Consider the following 25,906-nt stretch of genomic DNA (forward strand, 5'->3'; position numbering starts at 1 on the left):
GATCCTAAACAAACTGCACCGACTTTAAATCTATTAGGTAATGAAACTCCTCTCAAGACAAAACTATCCAATTGTGAACTCACCCGACCACCCAGTTGGTCTCATAAATCTTTCAGCTCTTCCTGACTGAATGGTGTATTTTAAATACAACAGACCCCTGGGTGCGGAGTTTAGGCTGTAATTATTTCTGTAATGACCCTGCCATCGTCTACACATTAAAAGATAATACATTAAAATTTATGGAAATCCTAATTAGGTGCATAGAGCTAGAATCAAGCGATCTAAGCACAGGCTCATTAATGATAATCTAATGCAAAGAAAAATAAACAAACAGAGATCATGAAAAAATAAATACTAAATACTCTAATTTTCCCTAGTAACACCACCTCCCCAAATCGCCTACATGGTTATATTACGAGGATTGTTAAGCACATTTAACTCTATCACTGCTAGTCATTGCTGAATTTGACTATTTGATTATAGCTCATCTCATTTCGAAGGCGGCATCCTCCTGAGATCGCATTTGAAGGCTGCATATGTCATCGAGGCGGTCTCATTTAAGAAAAGTAACCGTTAGATTGCAAAGTAAGAAAGAAATTGCAGTATTTTACACGAGGAATAACTCAATTTTATTGAATACTGCGACCTTCGGAGGACGCAGTCTTAGCTTATATGACTGCTGGGCACGGTGAATCTGATTAGTTCGATAAGTGCGCTTGAATAGTGACATCTCATAGTGGGCGGAGTCAAGGCAGTGACTTGGAATGGATTTGTGAGTATCATTTGTGACAACTTTTGATAAAGTGCACTAAACCAAAATCTGGTATTAACAGTTTTGCAAAGCTTAAATATGTTAAAAATTTAAATTTGTATATCGTCTCTGTATAGGGCGGAAACCTAGTAGCTCCAAATCATTACTATTGGTCACCCTTTACACCTGTCTGTGGGTTTTGCAAACATTTAACCAATGAAAACTGATTAAAAAAGAACTTGTGACTAAACCTTGTAACTGCACTGGATCCTCAAACTGTCGGTAAAACCCCATAACTCAACCCTGCTCCAAGTTTGAAAGTGACGGACGCAGTTTGGACCGTCTCTGCTTGTTTGTGGTGAAAGGTATATATATTAGGGCTGGGAATCGATAAAAAAAAAAAAAAAAAACGAATTAATCGCACAATTTGCTGTGATTAATCGCAATTAATCGCATTTTCCCCCAAGCTTGTAATCATCAATATTTAAATGTAGAATCACCTAATTAAATTAAACAACACAAAGGAAGTATATTTTTTAAATAATATTTTAATGACAACTTGTGAACTGTAAACAGACTCTCCTCAGAACCACAGAGTAGTTGTTCCCATCACATAAAATGGGTAAGTTTGATATTAAAACCATCAAGGTCATCAAAAAGTCTAGATTAGTTTAGAACTTAAGCCAATTGGCCAAAATAAATAATTATTTATATGCACCAACAATATAAAAACAACAACAAAATGTTAAACTGCCAGTTGAATTTAAAAAAGCAATTGCTAGCAACTGAGTGCTTTGCTTTTAAATGGTATATTAAAGACGAATTGTCTCTATAGTATTTGAATTCAGCTTTGCAAATTGCACACACCATCTTTGTTTTGTCAAACGCGCCATCAGGCAACTTTTTAAATGCAAAAATTCTTCCTAAAACTCCATCCTTGTCCTTCTCCATCATGACAGGGAGCCTTGGTTCGGCACACTCACAATAGCAGCCGCAACAGCAACGCGTTAATTCCCCCAGCCCTAATATATATTAACATTAACACCCAAGTGCGGGTGGATTTCTGCAGTGGTGTATTAACACAGTGAGTCCCACTAGCAACTTTGGTGGGTTAAATTTATATATAATACATACATTTTTCAACTTTAGTCTTTTAAAAGGGCATCTGAAATAATAAACTAAGAGCTACGTAGTGTTATCAAAAATATAGATTTTTCAATACATATCGATACTGAAATATCTGAAACGCTTCCAATACTCATTTCCCGGAGAATAGATACCCGATACCAGCTGCGCTTTCTCGCTCTCTCATCTCTCCAACAGCGAGTTGACACACAAACCGTCTCCCCTCACTCACTCATTTGCTCCGGATGAATATTGTTGCTGTTACATGATTACGCAGATATAAAGCCGCCTCTCAGTACTAAACCGAGTTCTTTTTTGCTGCTTATTGCACTTAAACAGTCAAATACACACAAAGTATGTCAAAATGATGGTCTTGGCCAGCATTCCCATAAAGACAGTAAGTTATGTTTTAAGTGAACGTAAACAGTATTACATTTAATATGTATATTTATTGCATTTCATATAAACATTTTATAATAACAATAATAATAAATAAAATTCAATAATTTTCATAAAACAGGTTTGTACAGTATAAAAACCATTGTGCCTATGGAAAGTCCCCGTAAGCCACATATACAAGTGTGTGTGTGTGTGTGTGTGTGTGTGTGTGTGCGTGTGTGGAAGATCTCCTACGGGCATGCAACTCCCTGTTTTAATTTCCTGTGCCACAAATTAGATTTATCATTCCAGTGAGAATGACGTCAGACATTTCTGCACTGGTAATTTATTTAACCTGCCTGGTTGAGAGCAAAGAGACGGACAGACAAAGAGTCCTTTTTACGTTTTAAAAAGGTGATTTTTGAAGTGTTTTTATAATTAAATTTAATTTATGACGAGGTGGAACATTTCAAACATTTACCAATATGTGGCTGCTGCTTTTCCTGTTATGAAAATTATGGCCTTCTGTTATTAGCATTCAAGAGTAAAGAATATGACATTTCTATAAACAGTCCAAAAAAACTAAACAAAACAAAAAAAACAAGTTTTTTTATGTGACGGCCAGATATATAATTTGTGATTAGTCTTGTCAAGCATAACAAGAAACAAAAAACTAATTATGAATGTTATGAAAGAGTAGAATTTTTGACCATTTGAAACAGACTCAAATGACTTACTCTTTTTAAATGGCAGAACACTATTAGTTTGAGATGGTGTAATGGTATTGATTATAATTAATAATCATTTAATTAATTATCTGTATATTTTATCCTCCTTACATTAACCCTACCCATCACAGAGAACGTTCTGCAATTTTTTAATGATAAAAAAAAATGTTCCAGAGTTAAAGGTGCCATGTCTCAGAATTGAGGTAAAAATATCCAAAAAATGAGCTATACGCATCAAAAGAATGAGAAGAAATAAGGGCGATGATGTCATTAAAAAAATGACAAGTTATAGTGCTGCAGAGATATCAACCTGAATTAGCATTAGCATTACTAGCCACGGCCCGACAGGTGTTGTAATACCAGTTTCGGCCATGGGAGGCGGTATGCGGGCAACATAACCACCAGTCAAACATGCAATACACAAATAACTCGCACGGCTTGTGGGCGTACTTGAACCTGATGTCAATCGTGTGGAAAGTACAGCCCACTACTACATTCAAATAAAATCTGATAAAAAAAGGAACAGAACCAGAGTAAACATTGGCACTGCTTTCCATCGCTGGAGACAACTAATGGACATGAAAGAAATGAGGTTTGACTCCGAACTTGCAACATTTCTTTTGGATTGGTAAGTAAGATGCTGTTAGTATTTCGTTAGAAGTTTGTTTTATATGCTTGTGTAGTTTTTTCGGGAAGTTATAACATAGAAATATATCGAAGGCTGTTCGATAAACGTATATATAACGTACATAAATATAGTATTGTAATATAGTACACATAGCACAATCTCTATAGCTCTTTTTTTCTTGCCAACTACGTGACCTATATTATGTTTATTAAATGGCTTTCCTGAGGTAAATCTGACATAATTGTTCTCCAGCTATGTTATTGACCTCTTCACGCTGATAAAAAACACTGATTGGTTGATATTATGTATGAGGAATACATTTTGGTAAGTCGTAGCCTACTGTATCTTTCAACAGTGTTCGTGTTTTTTTACTATTAGTAGAGATCGGTTCACGTGCGCTAGGGATCTGTCGTGTAACATTTACAAGCGCCAAAGCGTAATAAAATTGACAGAATCTGAGAGCTGAGATTTTTTTATATCATAACTAACCTGGGGTGCATTTCCCGAAAGCATCGTTAGCCAACTATGGTCGCAAGTTCCCTCGTTACCAATAGAGTTCAATGGACATTGCGATGAACTTGCGACCATAGTTGGCCAACGATGCTTTCGGGAAACGCACCCCTGCTCTGTCTAGTCTGTCGGTCTCCGTGTCCTCTTTGCTTCGCGATTTTTCTGTGCGTGAGAAAATGGATGTGTGGCGTGAGAGCGTGTGAAAAGTGTCAATTGCGTGTGTCTCACGGTGAATGCGTGAGAGTTGGCAGCTCTGGTTACGTTGGCGCTAGCTTGGTCAACATCAGCGAATGCTGTCTGTCAAATTAATTTAATTCAAACTAACAATAAAAATGTAATATGAACAAAACGAATATGAACATATTCACTGGTAAAGGTGAAGGGGAGTAGCTTGAAGATGTCATATTTCAATATCACTTGACATCAACCAACGTTCCTCTGGAGTCAAAACGTCCTCTATTAGGAGTTGGCTCGGCTTCGGCTATGGCTCTAGGGTCGTTGTGAAGGTAGGGGCGGAGCATAGAGACTATACCGTTTCTCGTTTGTTACTCTAGTCTAGAGTAGACCAATTCACTTTCTGGAGGTATACTGCCCCCATCTGGTATGGAATGTGGAGTATGACTTGATTTTTTGCCAGACATAACACATGGCACCTTTAAGTATGTTTAGTATGTTTTTTAAGCCGTTTGGACACACGGAGTGATACCCATGTCATTATACACATTTGTGTCCTCATAAACCATATATGCATACACACACACACACACACACACACACACACTTACACTTTTGTTTTTATATAAAGCTATAAACACTAAAACATAACTGAAAAACCCACATCTTAACCTTAAAGAGAAAAAATTCTGCATTTAAAAAAAGAAAGAAAGAAAAAAGTATTTACTTTACCTTTATACTGATTTTGCAAATGAGAACACCCACAAAATAAGGTTTTGAGATGTTTTGTCAGGTTTAGCTCACTTCTGGGTACAAATTTGTCCCCAAAATATGCTTAAGTAGGCACACACACACAGCAGAAGTCTGAGCACCATGAAACAGACTGTTGAGGTCTTGTGAGTATTCATTTACACACAGCTTGGAACAGATTTTTATTTATTTTTTAGCTTAAGAATGTGATGTATTTCTGTGTATTATATGTGTTGTTTTCATTTGAAGAATGCTGCTCAATTAATACCATTCCTATCCAAAACTAATCAATGCTCCCAGAAATGCATGCCTTTGTTAGTATATGCTTAAACTACACAGCATATTCAACTGAGACTGAAGTTGAAGTTGAGATGAAGATTGAAAGCCAAAACTTGTTTGTTGTTTTGTTATTGTGAGGATGATTACAGTGTTTGACGCTAGCTGCAAGAGTGACACGTATAAATGCGTGTACTCACTGAATGGAGTTCTCGATGCGGGAGATAGTGAGGAAGGCAGCCAGATTTGCTGTGTAGGAGGAGATGACTATCAGAGCAAAAAGCCACCAAACCCCCATCATCATCCTTGTAGCCAAAGTCGTGTAGGGCACCTCACCACCTGTAGAGGAAACAGCAGAAAAAAGCAGAAAAGGCTGATGACTGTGCTGTCTTTTTAGAAAATATACATATTTCGCTCTTTATAAGTGACACAACCTTTGTTATCCAGACACTTTGGTGTTTGACACAGTTTGGTTGGTATTAGGCTTACAATAGATCTGTGTCTCTGTTTATTAAACATTGATTCTTCATTTTATTTACTGACTTTAATGCTGCCAAAAATGCTGAGGCCTGGGGTTCAAACCAAAAAATAGTGTGTGTAAATAGTTGTTTCTTGTTTAAAGGATACATCTAACAGCATTAAAGAATAAATAGAACAACATTTTTTGTTTAAAATGAAAAACTTAATTCAAGACAAATTCTCTAATTTTATATGTCTGGATATTGAATTTATTAAATATTACTTTATTAATATATATGCTGTGCAAATATATATATCATCTTATTTGTAGAAGTAGACTACTACATTGTAGATTTGTACACATCATGTATGTTTTAGATACATTTAGATGTCATTGCATTTGTTTGTGTGAGAATGTTATGACCTGCCCCAATGTCATGTTCATTTGTAATGTAAAATGTGTTTCTTATCTTCCTGTATATGCTTTGAACAAAAGAGCTTCATCTTCAGTAGTGCAGTACTCTGACAGACTGGAAACAAATGGATTCATCCGGTGTGGGTGTGCAGGATTCAAACAACTGAGACTTTACTGATAAAAATAAATAAAAATCTCACTATAAGACAGACAAAAAAGGCCATCAATTGTAATGTCAAATCTACATTTCCCCAGTCACCACAGTCAGAGCTCAAACACGTCTATTTACTCTGCATTTCAGATCCCTGCTAATTCAACAGCCACAGATGACAGCGGCTCCTCTAAAAGTACCACACACCGTAATATTGATGGATCTGCACAATCCAAGGCTCGCAGCTACAGTGAAATCCGTTAAAAATTAGTCCCATCTATCCTTGTGGCTTCCCGTTTCATTCCAGTGTGGAAAGTGCCAAGCATTTCAGCACTCAATAAGGTATCTGACAACTCTGTTTCTGTAGGGGGTCCGCTGAGATGAGCTGTCTTATTAAAGAAAGTTTTTAGATGACTCACATACATATGTCCCGCAGGGTGTGTACTCTCTGCTCCACACAAACTTTGTGCAATTTTAATTTCAGCAAACAAGTCCATGATAGAAAAGTTGGCTTACACATTTCTTATAATCATCTTTCTTAGGTTAGCAGACTTTAAGGTTAGGGAGTGTCCTATTTAAATGGCACTACTTCCTTCATCTGCAATGTAAACCTCAGAGATTTTGCACTTCAGTTTAAGCAAATGTCAATACTCGACCAGCTCCTTCAGCTGACTGAATAATGGGCAGTAATTCTAATAGAATGAATTACACCAACTATTGTTTATTTGCACCTCATTCACTAAATGAATTAACATTTTTATTTTTTATAAATTAGACTGTTCAATGCCATCACATTTACTAATCTAAACGGACTAATCTTAATATAAATAATCATATATAATAAACATAAAACAGTAAAATGTAACTATACAAATATAATATACATTTTATTTGTTAAAACTTTTACATTCCTAAATCTGTGCATATTTAAATACTTAAACATTGTCCAAATATACGAAAATGTATGTGTTAACTGCAGTATGAATACCTATGAAGAATAATAAAATATATTTTATTTATCAGCCCTTTCAAGCTGACGAGTTCACATAAACGTATCCTTCAGGCAGAACAGATTATATTTTCAGAATGATCAAACTTGCAGTTTTCTGTTCAGTTTCTAAATGAAACAAGGCTGAAATTTTGACTAATTACCTTCATACCCAAGCACATCAGTGAAATGAAAAATAATCACACCAACAAAACCAACATCTGTAAGAGTTCTCGGTGAGAACATTTGTTCAAAATCAAGGCAATCGACTAAAAAGCTCATTTCCATATTCAACAGTGCTTCAAAAAGATAGTTTTGTACACAAAAAACTGGATGGTAGTGCAATTAAATATAAATTGTAGTAAAGATAGAAGGTATGGCAACCTCCTATCCTCCTATCCTCTATAGCCTACAGTACTTCTGATATCCTGAAGCAAATCTGTTACAACAAGAAGCAGGATAAATGAAGAAAAGCTTTTTTTTTTTACACTACAGTTTAGAGAAAAAACACAGAGTGCTCAAGACTGATGCAGTAACTCTGGCCTGGAGCCTGCTAAAGCAAATGAATGCGAAAAATAATGAGTCTGAAAATGTATATAAATTAGACTGAACACAGCTACAGGAGGCCAGCTAAATTTGAAGTTTGAAGTTACCGCTTAGGAAAATACTACTGTAATGATAAATATAAAAATAAGGATCTAAAGTAATAAAGAGTCCAATCTCACACTTGCATGGATATGTGAGCAATGCTAAGCTGCAGAAAGGGAAATGCAAAAGTGTCAAAATACAGTGGTGTTAAGGATTAATCAGAACGTTCTATGCTAAAATTATTCTCTGAGCTGAAGCAAGCTGAGAAAGTCGACTACAACCGACCTCCTGAAAGATTATGTGCTGGTGTGTGGAGACACAACAAAAAAAAAAATGTGTTTCTGTGCACAATGCAGCATAGGAGAGATTGAATGTATGACTATTTCAAATACAAATACTAGATTTTGGGATGCACAATTATGACAAAAACAGAGGAAAACCGCATACTGTATTCTCTTTCCACAAACTGTGACCCTTGACTATGTTTGCAAGGCTTATATGGCATATATGGCATAATCACTGAGGCTGTCGCTGCAAGTTCACACAGAACAACTGTTTGAGCCCTGACTTCTGTACTCTCATTATATTAACAAAGCTGGATTTGCTGCAGAATAAACCTTACACCATGTCAACTTGTTGATCACTGAGTTCTCAATTTCTCAGGTCAAGTTGAAGTGTGTATTGGCTGTTGCACCATCTACATTATAGCATGCAGCATCACATTACTACAACAAAATAATTGCAAATTGCATTTTATCTAGATTCTAAAGCTTATTTTTGAATGTCATGTGATGTTTATTCAACACCCATTTTTATGTGTGACTGCAAATAGAAGTGAAACTTAAATAATTTGTGAATCAGATGCTGATTTGGACTAGTTGTAGTCACTGGTTATAATCTACAGTATAAATTAAAATAAATAAATCAAATCTAATTTAAACAGCTTTGATTAGTCATTGCATTCATGTTCACAAAGACAATTTTGACGCAGGGAAAGCAGACCTACAGTAAATGAAATAAGTCTTTGCCATTGTGATAATCTTAATTATTAATTTGATCAATTGTGAAGCCCTAATCCAGAGGAAAGAATTGATTCGTATGCAACTGACTTTTACAAAAACCTTTTCCGATAAAAAAATAATAATAAATAAATAAATATTATGCTTCAAACACCAGATACCTTGGTTGTGCTTGCTTGTAAAAGATTGCCACAAAACAAGAACATGATAGAAAAATCTATTACAACTTTTGGATAATAAGTTTGTATAATAAGCTGTACTGTATGAGTAGTTTATGAGGGAACTGCAGGGGGTTCATGAGTTGATGAAATGCTAATTAATTAAATCATAAACTTAAAATTAAAATAAGAAAAAACTAAGAAAAAAAAAAAAAACATAAAAAAAACACATGAAATATTTTATCTCCATGTCATGTGAACATTAACCGACACCAGAACCGTGAACATGGAATTCTTAGTTAAATTATTGAAATAAATATCAAATAAAATATTTTAGGTCAAAGGGGTTTGGCTGACAAAAGTTTGGGAATCCTTGACATTGGCCATGTTAAAGAAAAACGTTGCCCCTCACCCAAGCTCAGTCCAGCACTGGTAATGATCTGTGATGAAATGTGACCGGCAGTAAGCAGAACTTTGATAGGAGGTATGGCTGCCACAGAACAGACTACTGTTATCAGATATGACTGGCAGTGAGTATAGAATCGTGGAATGTCAGTGCTTTAGCGCGTGCTGATTGCAGTGCCATTCTCTGTGGCTGCAGGATGTTGATCTTTAGAAAATGAGCAGGACGGTAATGTAGCTTTTATCTGCACACCCAGCAACTGGGGTTCAAAGCCGCCCTGCCATGCACATCAAATCAGCAAGCCCCATTTCCAGCAGGTTCCTCACTGCTTGCTTTTGATTCAGCAGCAGGCCAGGGGCTACACAGTCCTCGCAACCCCTCGCTGTGAGCTAGCACATACTGAGAGACAAAAACAGAGAGAATGCGTGTATGAGGGAGACAAAAGCTTTCAAAGCGGGAATGTGTTTCTCATTTGTGTCAGAGATGTTTGTGCATGAAAGAAAGTAATACTTACGTTGTTATATTCAAGAAATAACTGCATATAATATGTTTTTCAATAGCTATTTGCAAGAAAATTACATATGTTCACAGGGTCGAATAACTTTTGTGTGTTTGGACTCCGATTCCCAGTAGCTGGATCTGAGCAACCAGGACTCTCCGAATTAAGTGGATTCCGAAGTGGCACAAGCTGTCATGAAACAGTGAAGTGCCCTTCATGGCTGTTAGGAGCCTTGTAGATATATCTGAGGATGAGTGTATACACGTCTTCTCAACACTTTCTACTAGAGAGGCTGAAGAAGGCCAAGAATGTCAAAAGGTTTCTTCCCAAACATCTTGACTGATGGGATACGAAACACTTGCCTGCTGACTATTACTGCTTAACACTAAATTATAGTATCAAGACGTTATGATAACGATAGCAATATAAATGGATATACATCACTGCATGGTGATTCCATGTTTATTATTCCATGTAAAAATACTTCCGGACTTATTAAGGAACAGTGTTGTTATAGTTAAACTGTAACTTTTAAAAATCATTTTCAGTCATCAAAATAAGGTTCATGTAAACTATAGTTAACTTACCATATGCGAACAAATGAAACTGTATTGTAAAGTGTTACCTTTTCTTGGGAAAAGCAACATACAGTATAAATAGCCAACTCATAGAATACTATATACTGTATACATTATACTATACAAACATTTATTCTGTTTTATACATTATATATACTTTACATACGTTTACTGTTTAATTCTGTTTTATCTTAGCCTGGGAAAACCCAGACAACTTCCGGCAAATTCAGATTTGCTCGAGAAGTAGTCTGGCAAAGAGCTCATTCAAGCCCATTTCCATGCCGTCGAAATCGCGGCACCAATCAGAAACGTTGAGGCGGGCTTTACACAATGACGATCGCTCTGATTGGTTTTAGGTCTATCCAATTGCGCCCAGAGGCATTTGAGCGTTCAACTTTTAAATGCATTATATTCAAATTGCAAACACATGAGGACAGTCTCCATAAAAGTCCCACTGGCAGATGAACGTGCTACTACATTTCTCTCCGAAACGATAGGAAATTAAATTAGATTTAATAGAGGATTTTTTAACTGTGACACGATGATTGACAGGGCAGTTTAAGTGACAGGATGTATGCGACAGATCCGTCCGAAAAATATGACGAAGTAGTATGTCCTAAAGCTTGCCTACTTTTTTGCTACACATTCAAAAGTAAATACCTTTTCTTCACAAAAAGAGTAGGCTACATACTTTTATGGCGTAGTGTAACTTGCAAATTGGGACGCAGCATATCGCTTTACACGATGACGATCGCTCTGATTGGATTTAGGTCTATCCAACTGCGCCCAGAGGCATTTGAGCGACGTCCGTTGGTGACGTCCCTTTGGAAATGATTTGTCTATGGAGCTTTGCCAGACCATAACTTACTACTGAGAATGGTCTGGTTTTAACCAGGCTAGTTTTATCTCGCTTTTGCCACAGAAAGTAGACACATACAAGGAATAGTTCACTTAAAAATGAAAATTCTATCATCATTTACTCACCCTCAAGTTGTTTCAAACCTGTATGAATGTCTTTCTTCTGCTGAAAACAAAAAAATTGATATTTTGAAGAATGTCGGTAACCAAACAGTTGATGGGCCCCATTGACTTCCATAGTATGTTTTTTCCTACTATAGAAGTCATTGGGGTCCATCAACTGTTTGGTTACCTACATTCTTCAAAATATCTTCCTTTGTGTTCAGCAGAACAAAGACATTCATACAGGTTTAAAACAACTTGAGGGTGAGTAAATGATGACAGAAAAGTGAACTATTCCTTTAAGTGAGAAGAGAAAAAAAATGTTTTACTAAATCAGCAGATTTGAGGAAACATTCCCATATTTGTGTTGTTGTTGACAAGATGTAAATCTCTAGTCGTTTCATGGTTCATACACAACAACAACAAAAAGAGTTCAAAGACAACTTTTCTTTGGTCTGAAATGTTCTTTAAAAAAAAAAGCCTGAAATAAGGTTGCTAATTTTTTTCCCGTTTTGATAACTCTGGCTTTTTCAGAGCCAACTGAAAATTTACCTCTCCAGTTCGTCGTTTCTCAGCAGTTAAAGCAACTTCAAATAAGCCCTTTGAAACCACTGGTGCTGAACATTCAAAGGTTTATACATTGCTACCTTGTAAAGCCTTAAATCTCTGCAGCACCTTGAGAGCTGGAGATTGTAGCTTCTGATGAGAGCTGTTAGTTTTATTTATTTATTTCCATTCTTTCCAAAAGCACTCTGGCGATAAATAACTTAAGGAAAAACATGTTATTCGTTTCGCTGGATCACGGTTCCTTGCAGCATGTCACCTTTATTTCCCTTTCACCACACCAGGCCTGCCAGGTTTGGGTGTGCGTGTATATATATATATATATATATATATATATATATATATATATATATATATATATATATATATATATATATATGTGTATATATGTGTGTTAACTGTACAGTATATGACTGCTATTTATTTAAGCCATTACCTATCCCATTATGAGGCTCGCTAGCAAATATTGCCATCCATTTTCATACAGTTTAATGCTCTGAAGTGCGACCGCAATTGCCGAACTGCTATCACAGCACACAGCCACTCTGGAACTTTCAACGCTGTGAATCATCAAAATAAAAGTAAATAAACCACAAGGTACACATCAGAACACATCTCTTTAGTCATAGCTTGCGAGATAGCAAAGCTAGCATGCTGGGTTCAGACATATGATGAAAGAAACATATACGCACTGGGGCAGAAGATAAAAGAGCAAAGTTAGGCGGACAGCACGCCCCCAATGTGACAATTTATTTAGAGAGAACTTGCCAACATGTACCATTTCAACAGCATCTTAATCACGGTGGTACTCGCTAGTCAAAAGGTATTTTATTGATTCAATTAATGGGTTAGTTCACCCAAAAATGAAAAACAAAATGGTCATCAATTACTAATCCTCATGTCGTTCCAAACCCGTAAGACTTTTGTTAATCTTCGAAACTCGAACGCAGATATTTTAAATGAAATCTGAGAGATTTATTTCCATGGTGTTCCATTTTTACAAAGTAGCATACAATTTTCTGTTAATAACCCTCGTTCGATCTGACTGTCCGTGGGTCGGGATACAAAAATGCGGAAGTATAATCAGTAGTTTTCACGAAAGCCCTGGAGCTGTCAAAACGAGTCATTCGGCGGATTTTCTGACAAATAAATCCGAATTTCTCTGAGAACGAGTAAACATTGTTCATTTGCATATACTACCAACATTGTAACAATACAAAGCGGGTTGAAAATCAGCGAAGTTAAACGTTAGGCATTCTCTCAAGTATTTTTGTCTTGGTACTCCACTGGCAAAAAAAAAAATGTGACTGAAAAAAATGCAATGTAGCCTTAATATAGGGTTAAACTATAAATTAAAATAAAAAGAATAATAAAAAAGGTTAAACTTGTAAAATATTTAAAAAAATATTTTCACTGGAAACCAAGTATAAAAAATACAGAATAAGAAAGGATTACTCTATAGTAAATGCCCACATGATTAAAGACCACTCCACATCTGTTAAACAAAACACAACGTGAACGCAAACCATTTTTACCATTCAATATACATGTGCATTAATGTAGCTTGCAGTGTAATAACATCTGATGCTTGATTTTTTGACAAGTTTAGCAAACACATTTGGCCCAAAGATGTTGGCAGTTTTCTTTCTCTCCACTGTTTTGAACAGAACTGTGCTAACCGAAAGCACACTAGTTTAGTCTTTTGGTTTCACTTTAATATTGATGGTCACATTCTGTTGACTATAAGTACCGTTGCACCTACATGTCTACTAACTCTCAGAGTGTTAATAGATTATTAGTAGACTTGTAGGGTTAGGGTTCGAACAAGTTGATATACTTGCAAAGTTACTTACAGTATAGTCATTAAAATGTCTGTTGGGGGAGCCCCCCCAACCCAGAAACAGATTCTCCAGCATGACAACGTCCCACAGAGACACCAGTCTATAAATTGACAACTTGAATCCACTGCACATATTCAAGTAATCCATATGTAATCCCATATGAGTGCTCATAATGTGATTTAATTCCATTAGATATTGTAGGAGTGTATCATGATGCACTTCACACAGTTGAAGGCAACATGAGTTGTTTGCCTTCTGTTGCCCCTTTGATAGATAAAATACACAGCGAGTGTCCAAACATAACCTTTATACATGATTTGGTTACTTTAAGAGTGTTAGCATAATTACTGAGTCACCAGTGGGTGCCTACATGTGCTGTTAAAGACCTTTTTTTCAGTTGTAATGAGCTTAGACTATAATTAAATACATTCTAGGCTGTATGTTAATATGATGACAAGTCCAAATCTGACCTTGTTCACGTAAGAATCTCTTTATGACTGGTTAGATTACAGCATTTACATCTAGACATGGCTGTTTACTAAACACACAGCAGACCTGCTAACCCACGCAAGCTGTCAGGAGGGATATATTCATCTAGCTCAGTTACAACTGTAGACTAGCACCTCGGAGGACATGAATTTCATAAGCATGTTAAACAGTGGTTTCTAATTCTGTACCAAAGACATTTATGCCAAGAAACATCATTATTATTAATGCACCTCTGAATATGTAGAACATGCCCACATTATTTGCTAACTTGGGCAGTTAAGTAAGGTGCATGTGTTTTCATAAAAAATGTCATGAGCTGGGAGTGTGATCTGTTCACACTATTCTTATGCAAAAAATAAAAAAATCATAAAAATTGCCCTGGGCCCCCTACACAGATCGGACAGGATCTTAGGGCCTGTTTACACCAGGCCGCTATCGAATGCAATGAATATTTGGTATGAATGCATGATACAATGATACAATGATGTCATCAGCACATTTAATGTTTTTAGTTAGACAGAAGTCAGTCACCGAGAACCGCAACCGAAACAGCAGCCATAGTTTCTCCTGAACCAAAACAACGAGTAGCAACACTATCAAGTACTACTTCTATTTAAGTTCATTATTATTGTAATGTTATGTGCTTTGAGACATGAGGTAGTTTAACGGCATCTCTCATGACATTTTTGTTCGCTCCATGCTATACCCGTTCATGTGTTTTGGAGGAGTCGTGGCTTTGGAGACGCTCTAAAGCAGGGTTCACCAATCTCGGTCCTGGAGGGCCGCTGTCCCTGAAGAGTTTAGCTCCAACCAGCTCCAACACACCTGTTTGAAAGTTTCTAGTATGCCTAGTGAGACCTTGATTAGCTGGTTCAGGTGTGTTTAATTGGGGTTGGAGCTAAACTCTGCAGGACAGCGGCCCTCCAGGACCGAGATTGGTGAACCCTGCTCTAAAGGAACGGTGGGAGATTATGCTTTTAAATCTAGCTTGTTATTGCTAGCCTCTCCGAAAATTACCTACCCTACCTTTAAGTCTCACTACTTTTAATGAAGATGATCGTGTGTTGATGATCATGTGCTGAAAAAAAAAAAAAGAGTCATGTTTTTTACATTAAATAAAATATGGTACTGCATACTCATATTTTCATGGAATTCAAATTTCATAATTTCTGTCTTTGCTTTGAATTATGTGATTGTGAAAATAAAGGGACGCTGCGATTTAAAGGGATATGTACTTGACAGAAGTGGATATTGAAATGCATGGAAAACAAGTGAGCTTTCACAGAGAGAGATCTCTTTCCATCCTGTCGAGAGTACTCAGGAAAGAGATGAAATACATTTTGCATGCCAACAACACAACAGATAATCTAGTGTGATACAATGTACATTTCTGACGTGAGGATGTGAGATGCGTCATCTGGACCTTTGTCTTAAAAAAGCACAGTTGAGAGCATTGACTTTGGATTGCATTACGGAGAATATGTTCTCACTCTTGCTTTTCATCAACAGTCATTATGATTCTTTGGAAAAGAAGTAGAGGAATTCAGTTTACTCAGAAGCTGTATACAAACATACCTGAAATCTAGAGAGAGAAAAAAAAAAACTAATTTTCTTTTACATTTGAGTACAAATTTTCTTGTACGTTTAAGTACGGGACTTGCTACTGCCAATACATACACTGCACTCTGCTGTGAGCAAGTAAGACATGCTGCTGCTGTACAATATAGCGTACATGAATTACCCGTAGCAGATCTATACAGGTGGATCTGGGGAAGGTGGAGGGTTTCTGAAAGCGCGCTGCACTGCTAAAGGCGGGCATACACTGTGCGATTTTCGTCCGATTTTGAGCCGAATTCTGACTCGTGTGACTCTTTTTCGGGACGGGCCGATTTTCAGCTTTGTCGTGCGTCGTTTGTCGTGCAGTGTACAGGGGGAAACGAGAGGCGATTAACGTCTCACGACCGGCAATCGGATGGTCGGATGAATTTCTGGCATGTTAGAAATTTTGGTCGCTCCTCGTGACTATATCGCATAGTTGAAGCAGAGCTACGAGTCGATTGCCCTAAACTCAGTGTTTTTTCCCTCACTGCGCCTGCGCAAAAACGTTTCATCTGCAGCAAAAAAAAAAAAAAAAAAAGAAAAAAAAAATGACGAAAAAAGGGAGATCTTTAAGTTCTGTAGTTCAAAGCTACAAATTACTGTTGCTTACCTCCGGTTCATGTTGCAAAATGGATTAACCATTACCCACTTCTTCCAAGCCACCTGCGATGTAGGCTACACTTTGCCTCTTTTATTGTTAAAAAATGTTTTTGAAATAAAGCTGCTTTTAATTTTCATTGATGAATTATTGCAGTGTTCTGACATATTATAGACTGTTAATAATCAATTGTAGGCTATGTATATAATTCATTGTAATTGACCTAAATGTTTTAGACAATTTTTAATGAGGAGAAGTAAGCTTCTATGTAATATTTTATTATCCTCACAGCGCGTTGGTTATGCGGTGATGCGCTATGAAATTGTTGCGTGGCAATTTAATTATAGGCTAATAGCCTATCACTTTAATAATACAAGTAGCCTAGGCCTTCCCTAATAATAATAATAATAATAATAATAATAATAATAATAATAATACTAATAATACTAATAATAATAATACAATAATACTAGCCTACTAATAATTTAATATATAAATTGGAAATGCTAAATCTTCTTGATATTGATAGCTGATGCTTGTTTTGACAATATCTCTGGATAGGCTACATGATGTCGTCCATAGGCGCGACCCGGCACAAGGATTTATCGCGCTGATTCGCGCATATTTCTCACGTATAGTGTGAGCAGTCAAGTTCGACGTTCGGACCGTACAGTGTGAGCACATAAATCCTGAGCTTTGGCATTACATCGCATGCGATCTACTCATTCAGTGTGAGTAGGTTCCTTGCTGAAATCGCACAGACATCGCACAGTGTATGCCCGCCTTAAGGCAAATGCAACCCAAGTATTTGAAGGTTGAGCAGCGAGCTCATTGGCTACTAAAACGGCAGGAACCAATCACCTGTGCCCTATAGATAACGATGTGATTATGAACAGGTGAGTAAAATGACCTATTAGCCTGCACCATCTAGATTTTCATGCCAGAACTTTGTATTTGTCATATTAAGATATTCCAGCAACATTCTTATTCAGGTTTTTTTTTTTTTTTTTTTTTTGCATGAAGGCAGTGAAAATCAGCGTCCTTAAGTTCAAGGCTGTCAGTCAGTGTGCATTTAATATTTAATCCCCTCATTGTCACTGTCAATTTATCTAAATTTATTTAATCAGAAACTGGTGGGCAGGGGATGCAAGGCCTCATGAATTAATTCCAAAAGAGTTTTCATTTAGAGTGTCTCATTATTTCATCATGATGAGTCAGTTGTGTCATTCATGTTCGGGTTGGGCAGAATGAATTATGAACTCAAAAGGCCAAGGTTACAGCAAGCACGCCCAGCTCTTCATGCAAGTGCCAGGCCTGGGAAAAGCTGTGTGAAGTGTAGCGTGAATGAAACAAAGGCTCCTGTCCTCCCTCGTTGAAGGTGGGCTTACGATCTTTTCAGAAGGAGGCGCAGAGGCAGCGATGAGTTCGTCTGACTCTACACTCCCACATCTGACTGAATGCTGGTATAATTACAGAGATGATTGACAGATAAATTATCTATCTAGAAAGGCCAGCTGTCACTGACCATTTTCAATCTTCCTGGATGGTGTTTGGATCTAATTCACTTAGTCACACAGTGCTGATGTGACAAAATGCATCAAGAGCCAGTTTTGCCAATGCCGTACACTTTCAACTAAAATAAAGTACAGTGGATAATTCATGGCTTGTGACAGTAACACTTACACTTATCTGAGGTCAGAACTTTCAACGGGTCAGACAGATTAAATATTTGGTATATGTATTGATACTATAAACAGATGACCAGATGAACTCTATGCATGTTTGGGGTCAGTAACATTTTATTTGAAAAGAAATGAATACTTTTATTTAGCAACGCTGCATTAAATTGATCACAAATGACAGCGAAGACATTTATAATGTTACAAAAAACTGAAATTAATGTTGTTATATTGAACTCTCTATTCATCAAAGAAAAATAGGCCTATCATGGTTTCCACAAAAATATTAAGCAGCGTAACTGTTTTCAACATTAATAATGATAAGAAATGTTTCTTCAGCACCAAATCTGCATATTAGAAGGATCATGTGACACTGAAGACTGGAGTAATGGCTTCTGAAAATTCTGCTTTGCCATAAAAAAACAAAAAAACAAAAACTTTATTGTAAACTGTAATAAAATTTCACAATATTTCTGTATACGACTACTGTAATATTTACTGTATTTTTGTCAAATAAATGAAGCCTTGGTGAGGATAAGAGACAAAAAATACAAAAAAATTCTTACCAACCCCAAACTTCTGAATGGTAATGTGTATAATATAATATAATATAATATAATATAATATAATATAATATAATATAATATAATATAATATAATATAATATAATATAATATAATATAATGTATTAAATTCAAAATTTTAGTTTTGTTTTGCTATTTTGGGTGTTCCCAACCTTTTGATTGGTACTGTATACGAACAGCATAAATTTATAATTTACACACTTTGAATTAAAAAATGACGTGGAAAGAAGCATCATATACTCAAGAGTATGATTCACAGCAAAGCTGAGCACCTGTGTGCATCAATGAGAATATTTCTTCTCTTCATCTCAAGATGAAGACCTGTTTTTGCCGCTGAGTATTCTCTTATGCATACAGTATATCTTAATGATCACACAGATTATCACTCATTCAGACAACATCTAACATCAAAAGTTCTGTGTCAGAATGTCTTTTTTTGTATTGGTCTGTGTGATTCTGCCCACTGCCGAATTACCCAATAGTATTTCGATACCCTGGGTTGCCATTTGGCAGAAAACACAGTGTATTGTAGCCATGGAAACCAGCGAACAAACTAGATCAGAGATCGCAGATTCTACCAAACCTAAAAAGCCTCAGCATCCATCTAAAAAGCTTCATGTCCAGAGGCATATTAAAACTCTGATAAATCAACTCAACAACTTACAATGTGAGCATCGAGTCTGAGGAGGATGGGTCTATTCTGGAAACGCTCTTAGAACCGAACAATAAGGTCATTTTCACACTGGCAGTTTAGTTCAGAACGGGCCACGGTTCGCATGAAAATTTGGTAATGTGAAAACTATCATGCGGACTCGGGTGCGCACCAAGGCACTGAAATACACCAGGGAATCAAGTTGTGAAACCAGACCAACACTGCGGGGGGCGTTGGGAACAATCACGCTCAGACACGGACCACAGCAAACGTGCCCAGTGTAAAAACGCCCTCACATTCACAGAACATACTGGGAACCAAGAATTGTTAGCTGGGTAGATTTTTTAAAGCCAGAAAACAAGAAGATTTTAACCTATAACATTATATTAATGTTTGTTTGGATAAGATTTTTACATGTGAAAAAAATAAAATAAAATTGGAAACAAAAAACTATCATTATTTACCAATTATGTACTCTTAGGGGACTTGAGGAAAACACTCTCCAAATCTAAAGGGAACATTACATTTGCGTAAAGAAAACAGAGAGAGAATGTTCTGGGAACGTTCTGAGAACCAAACATGAACATTCCCAGAACGTTCTGGGAACCAAAATATTGTTAGCTAAGCAGACCAGAAAACAACAAAACAGTGCGTTTTGACCGGAATGGAAGTGACCCTTCTAATGTACCTGACAACAGTGTCTTTTGTAGGGAGGAGAAGGCAAAAAATAATAATTATGCCCCTTTGCTCCCTGTTTTCCACCTTTTGTGAAGTGCCACCCACAGCCTGATTAGGTGACACAAATAAGATGTCAGTGCTGAGATCGGCTTCCGGTCATACAGTGTGACGGGTAGAGTCGACCCTCCCCACCACACTCTAGTTTAGGTCAGCGGGGAGGCGGGGCAGGCTGAGCATGTCAGTAATAATTACGACTCCATGCAGCCGAGGGGCTCGGCACCTCTCTGGCTGTCTAAATGGGCCAGACTAATGAAAGGAGAAAAGTGAGGTGAGGCTGGAAATGAGTAATCTTTCGCATGGGCTGCGTGGGGCTCCCTGCGAGAGGGGAGAATGAGTGAGGACAAGTCTTGCCTCCCTCAAATAGCTTCACTCAACTGCACTCCACTTTTCATCTTTGTTCTCACCACTGTATTCTCTCATAACTGTGTAACAGTATCCACTTGAAATAGATCTGTCCCAATTATACAAGAAACGGCCTTGACAAGAGACTCTACTGGGAGCGAAGAAAACCATGGGTTTGTGTGTGTGGTGTTACTGTATGCAATGAGTTTGTTTCCTAACCAATGCTGAGGAGAAATTACAGAAAAAAAGTAGCCACGCTTTCCTTCATTTTTCAATAGATTGAAAGTAGTTCAGCTGTTTTCAAAGTAATGTAGCTTTTCTAGTAACAAGCAATGCGCTGTAGCATGACCAAATTCCGTTTTAATCTGAACTGATAATATTCAAACACACACAACTAAACGTTCCTTGCTCTCACATATGCAGTGTTGGAAAGTCAGATTCATTCCAGTGAATCAATTCATTTGGATGGTTCATATAAATGAACAAATAAAAATTGATTCAACAATTCAAGTCCCTCTACCTCATGTTTTTGACTCATTTAAATGATAGTGTTTTTGTTGTATTTAGTATGTCTGTGTTTGCTCGTTCCACACAGATGATGACAGTTATCACTTCAGTGACTCTTTCTGCAGGTTACATCGTTATACCAGTAGGTGGTGCCAAGTGACTGTCTTTGAGTAAGTAATTGAATCATTTGCTCAACCAATACACTAATTCATTCAGGAACACCACTATTTCATGCTGCTCGGAGAAGATTTATATTTCAAATAAATGCTGTTCTTTTGAACTTTCAGAGAACCCTGAAAAAAATTATCACAATATTTATATAAAAAAGCTGAGAGCAGCTGATTTCAACGTTGATAATAATAAAAAAAATATTTCTTGAGTACCAAATCAGCATATTAAAATGATTTCTGAAGGATCATGTGACACTGAAGACTGGAGAAATGGCTGCTGAATATTTTTTTTACATTCTAATAATATTTGACAAAATTACTGTTTTTACTGTATTTGATCACATAAATGCAGTCTTGGTATGCATAAGAAACTTCTTTCAAAAATATACAAAAAAAAATGTCCACCCCAAAATTTTGAATGGTAGTGTAACTAGAGATATTGTGTTTATATTCGGAACAACAGCAACAGCAACAGCATGTGTATTATTGCTTAAAAGTTTATATGGTATGTGAACACAAGAGTTGTAACAAGACCATAAGCAAAGCGCAAGTGATATCCACCACTTCCTCAGCTCTAAGAATGCTAGCGAGAAAAAAAGTCTGAATTAAAATTACTGAAAAAAAAAAAAAAAAAGCTGGGACCTTAATATACTGGGTAAAACAGCTTTTTAGTACATGTCTCATGAGTGTTCTATATCAGACAGCATGTTTGCCTGCAAATTATGTTTGTGTGAAAGCATATTTATGCTTATAGCATGTCGAGCTGTGTACTGTGGAAGCACTGCTGTGAGGTGGCTTACATCTCCGATCCCAGTGGCCATTCACAGCAAGGTCTGAAATTATACACTAATCTCCCTTACATATTCATAATGAATCATATAGTGCTGAGTTATGTTCCAGTCTTGCACGCATTACATCTCCTCTCTATGCACATGCAGTAGGGTTGGAGGATGATGAAATTAGTTCCATGTACAGGAAAGAGGAAGGCCAGCGGAGGCGATGTGTTGCTTAATGACCGAGGTCTCAAGCAGGTGGTCTGCAGTGTATGGCAGGAGATCTGTCAATTATTGTTAGATCTGAAATGAATTAAAATATGCATTTAACAGAAAAAATTAAATAAATAAATAAAGTTAAATGGTAACACTTTACAACAAGGTTCCATTTGTTAACATTAGTTAACTACATTAGTTAACATGGACTAATAATGAAAAATACTTCTAAAGAATTCATTAATCTTAGTTAATATATTAGGAAATGTTGAACTTAACATTATTTAATGGACCTGAGCCAACATGAACTAACAATGAACATAATTTTTTAAGATAAAAAATAAATACTGTAACAAACGTATTCCTCTGTGTTAGTTATGTGTCAGTTATGCATTAACTTACAATAACAAATAGGACCTTATTGTAAAGTGTTACCACTTAATACCTAGTGGGTAACCATGATCTTCACTTAATTATCCATTATCCATTATTCATATTCATTATGAACCTGTATATAGTAGTTCTTAGTAGTCCTCTTGGAGGTATGAAAAAAAATAGTAGACATTGATTATATAATAGAATTAACTACATTCAACTAAGCACTATTACATTATACATTAATCAGAGTTTCTTGTTAGTTAATAGTAGTTACTAGAGTGTTAATATTGCGTTACTCATTTGTTCCTGTGTAGTTATTCATTAATGACAGAACAGTATTCTTAAGTGTTACCTTGTATGTTACTAAACGCATGCTACCATAGACCACGCTTAAAATGCAACAACTAGTTTGAAACAATACCCAACAGGGGGTCTGTGGCCTTACAAGTTGAAGAACCCTGATCTTAAAAAAAAAAAAAACATTTCCCTCTGAAACCTTTCAAAGCTTGAAACCCCTCGAGGGTGATATTTGCGACAGGATTTGACGCAGTTCCTGCAAAGAACATCATCTCGGTTTATCTCATTTTTGGCTGAAGGGTCATCTCATCTGGGGCTTGACTTTTCCTGTCCATGTCTGTAAGCGGCCGTCTGTGAGCTCAAACGCTGGGAAGGCGAAGACCCGCAAGCCACCAAGGGTGTTTGTGTGCTGGTTTGCCCATGGTTGTACAGATTAAAGCTAATGGTAGTCAGAGCAAATCCTGTGCCATGCTGAGGAACCCAGCGCTAGGACTCTGTGCGTCAGCGATAAGGTAAAGGACATGTGGTTTGGGGGAAAAAAAAGAATGAAAAGAGAAATAAATAGCTTGTTCTGTTCTCCTCTCTAAGTGTCAGACAAAAACAGGGTTCTTCAAAGCCATTATAATGCCTCTCTTCAGACTGACATATGACTAGGCTGAAAAAGGAGAGTGAAATCTACAACATTCGAGAATGCACTTTTCATATTTCAGACTTGATGGTGGAGCGAGGGGGAGCTCAGTCAGAATGAAGATGAAAGGAATAAAAGAGAAGAGCTGAGATGAAAGCACTGATAGGGGCCTGTGGCCCTCATATTCATTGTGACGCCACACTATTTAATGTGTGTATGCATGTAAAGGTTGGTTTGAGGAGTGGGGGTCGAGTTAAACAGATGTGGGGGCAACAGGAGAGAATGCTGCACACATTAAAGGTAGGGTAGACAATTTTGGAGTGGCTAGCAATAGCAAGCTAGCTTTGAAAGCATAAGATTTTGGCATTGATAGTGTAGACGAAAACAGCTCCGGGTAGAGCGTCATGGGTTGCCATCTCATAATTGTCTTTATGGCATGGTGTGAACGCAGCATAAGCTCGTTCTTTTGGAGGAACTGTAAAATGTGGCTGCTGTTTGTTTGTGGCACTCTGTGACTGTCTGTATACAACTCAACCTCGTTCAGGTGGTCTCGAGCGGTTGTTTTGGTGCGGATCCGAGCGCGATTGCCGTGTTAGCATACGCCTAAATGAATTGAACCAAGGGAGAAAACTTGGCTTAACACACCAGGTTCCGAAACAAATGCTCAGGTGTGAAAGCTCACTAACATTGCGTTTTTAGTGAATTGTTCATTCCACGTGTGCTTTTCTTTAAAACATAAGCTCTGTAATATTCTGTGATTGTTTCTGAAGAGTGTGATTTTCTTCCATTCTATGAAGAAAAATCATGGAATGTTTTCCTCAAAAACCTTAATTTCTTTTCGACTGAAGAAATAAAGACATGGATATCTAGGATGACATCGGGGTGAGTAAATTATCAGCAAAACATTTTTTGAAAGTTAACTAATCCCTTTAGCAGGCTGTTAAAATGGACTCTCCTCAGAAAAATAGCTGCTGGACCTTCTAAAGTTTGCAGGTTTTGCAAGAACGATACATTTCTTTGGGGTTGTCTGCACAACAGAAGGCTTGATCAATAATTTAAATGAGCTTTCATTTTTCTGCAGAATAAACTACAATTACAAATACCCCTGATTCCCAGAGCAGATTGCAGCTTTGAATGATTTTATTTGTGACAAAATGACTGGGATTGAAAACTTTGTGGGAAACATAAGGCAATAATAATAATAAAAACATTCGGGGCTTTACTAAAAACATTTGGGGCTTAAGCCCTGCAAAGCCCTCCTGTAGCCGCCCATGTTGATGTGGTAGCAAACAAAAAATATTCTGTATATGTATATTTAATAATAAAAATGTAATAAAGAAAAAACGTACAGTGTTGCATTTTGCACAGTGTTGTTTATGAAAGCGCTTATCAGGATTACTGGGCATTATAAAGGGGAAAAATGTGAATCACAGTTCATTACAGTTTTACAGTACAAGAAAGGTTATGGAGCGTTCAACAGGTGGCTTCAAAGATCTTATAGCACAAATGCTTTTTCTCAGTTAATTAAAAGCAGTTTCTTGGTAAGCTTAAGACATCGGGGAGCTTGGCATTAATTACGAATCTACACGTTTTACTTACAAATGCACACAGATAAAGAAACATTTTCACAAAATCTTCGGGGATTTAAAAGATGTAAAAGAAGCTCCTTTAAGCCCTCAGTTGGTTTGAATGGTTTTGAATTAGTTTACTCAGCATGTGTTATCTGTGCCATAAGCTTTACAAATCATTGCAACAGTTAAAGACCGAAACAACAACAACAACAACAACGATGAAATATTGTTAATTTAACTGGTTGTGTTTCAGGTCCTTTAAAAAAAACAAGCAAAATCAAGGTTACGTTATTTATTATTATTATTAAATAATTATTTAAATGAAAGAATTAATAATTTTGTTTTAATTCATTAAAACCTATTTGAGGTGTTAAGTTGTTTCAAATCTTTTTTATGATGAATTTTTATAGGTTTTACGCTATACTTTGGAAAAACAATATGCAAAGATGCTGACATGAAACAGCACATGTAGTTCACATGACATTTAATTTATCTCTGTATAAAATACTGGAGCAAAGAAAAGAATGTGAAAATTACATTTGTTTTAGGGGGATATATAAAACAAAAAGTCAAGAAGCATCAGAGGAGAGAGGCAGAGGTCTCTGTGAGGCAGATGAAAGTGACTCATCAAAGACACCGATTCTAGCTATGCCATTCCAGCTACGTCCCTTCTCTCCCCACTCACTTCTCTCTTGTTTTAGAGATCGGGTGTATTTGTACAACCAGCTCTCCACAAAACATC

The 25,906-nt window shown here is 36.8% G+C and overlaps 1 protein-coding gene across 4 annotated transcripts in view; it reads right to left on the reverse strand.

Moving 5' to 3' along the window:
* Nucleotides 1–25,906, reverse strand: part of grid2 (glutamate receptor, ionotropic, delta 2) — a 414,921-nt gene that overhangs the window by 50,075 nt on the left and 338,940 nt on the right. For all 4 annotated transcript variants that reach the window (XR_014603005.1, XM_084086958.1, XM_084086959.1 and 1 more), the window contains exon 12: nucleotides 5,521–5,659. Coding sequence is in view for 3 of the 4 variants with exons in the window: in XM_084086958.1 (XP_083943084.1) it covers nucleotides 5,521–5,659 (139 nt within the window). In the remaining variant the exon portion in view is untranslated. The remainder of the gene's footprint in view (nucleotides 1–5,520; nucleotides 5,660–25,906) is intronic.

This window comes from Abramis brama (assembly GCF_963993115.1).
Source record: "Abramis brama genome assembly, chromosome: 16".
NCBI classification, from domain to species: domain Eukaryota; kingdom Metazoa; phylum Chordata; class Actinopteri; order Cypriniformes; family Leuciscidae; genus Abramis; species Abramis brama.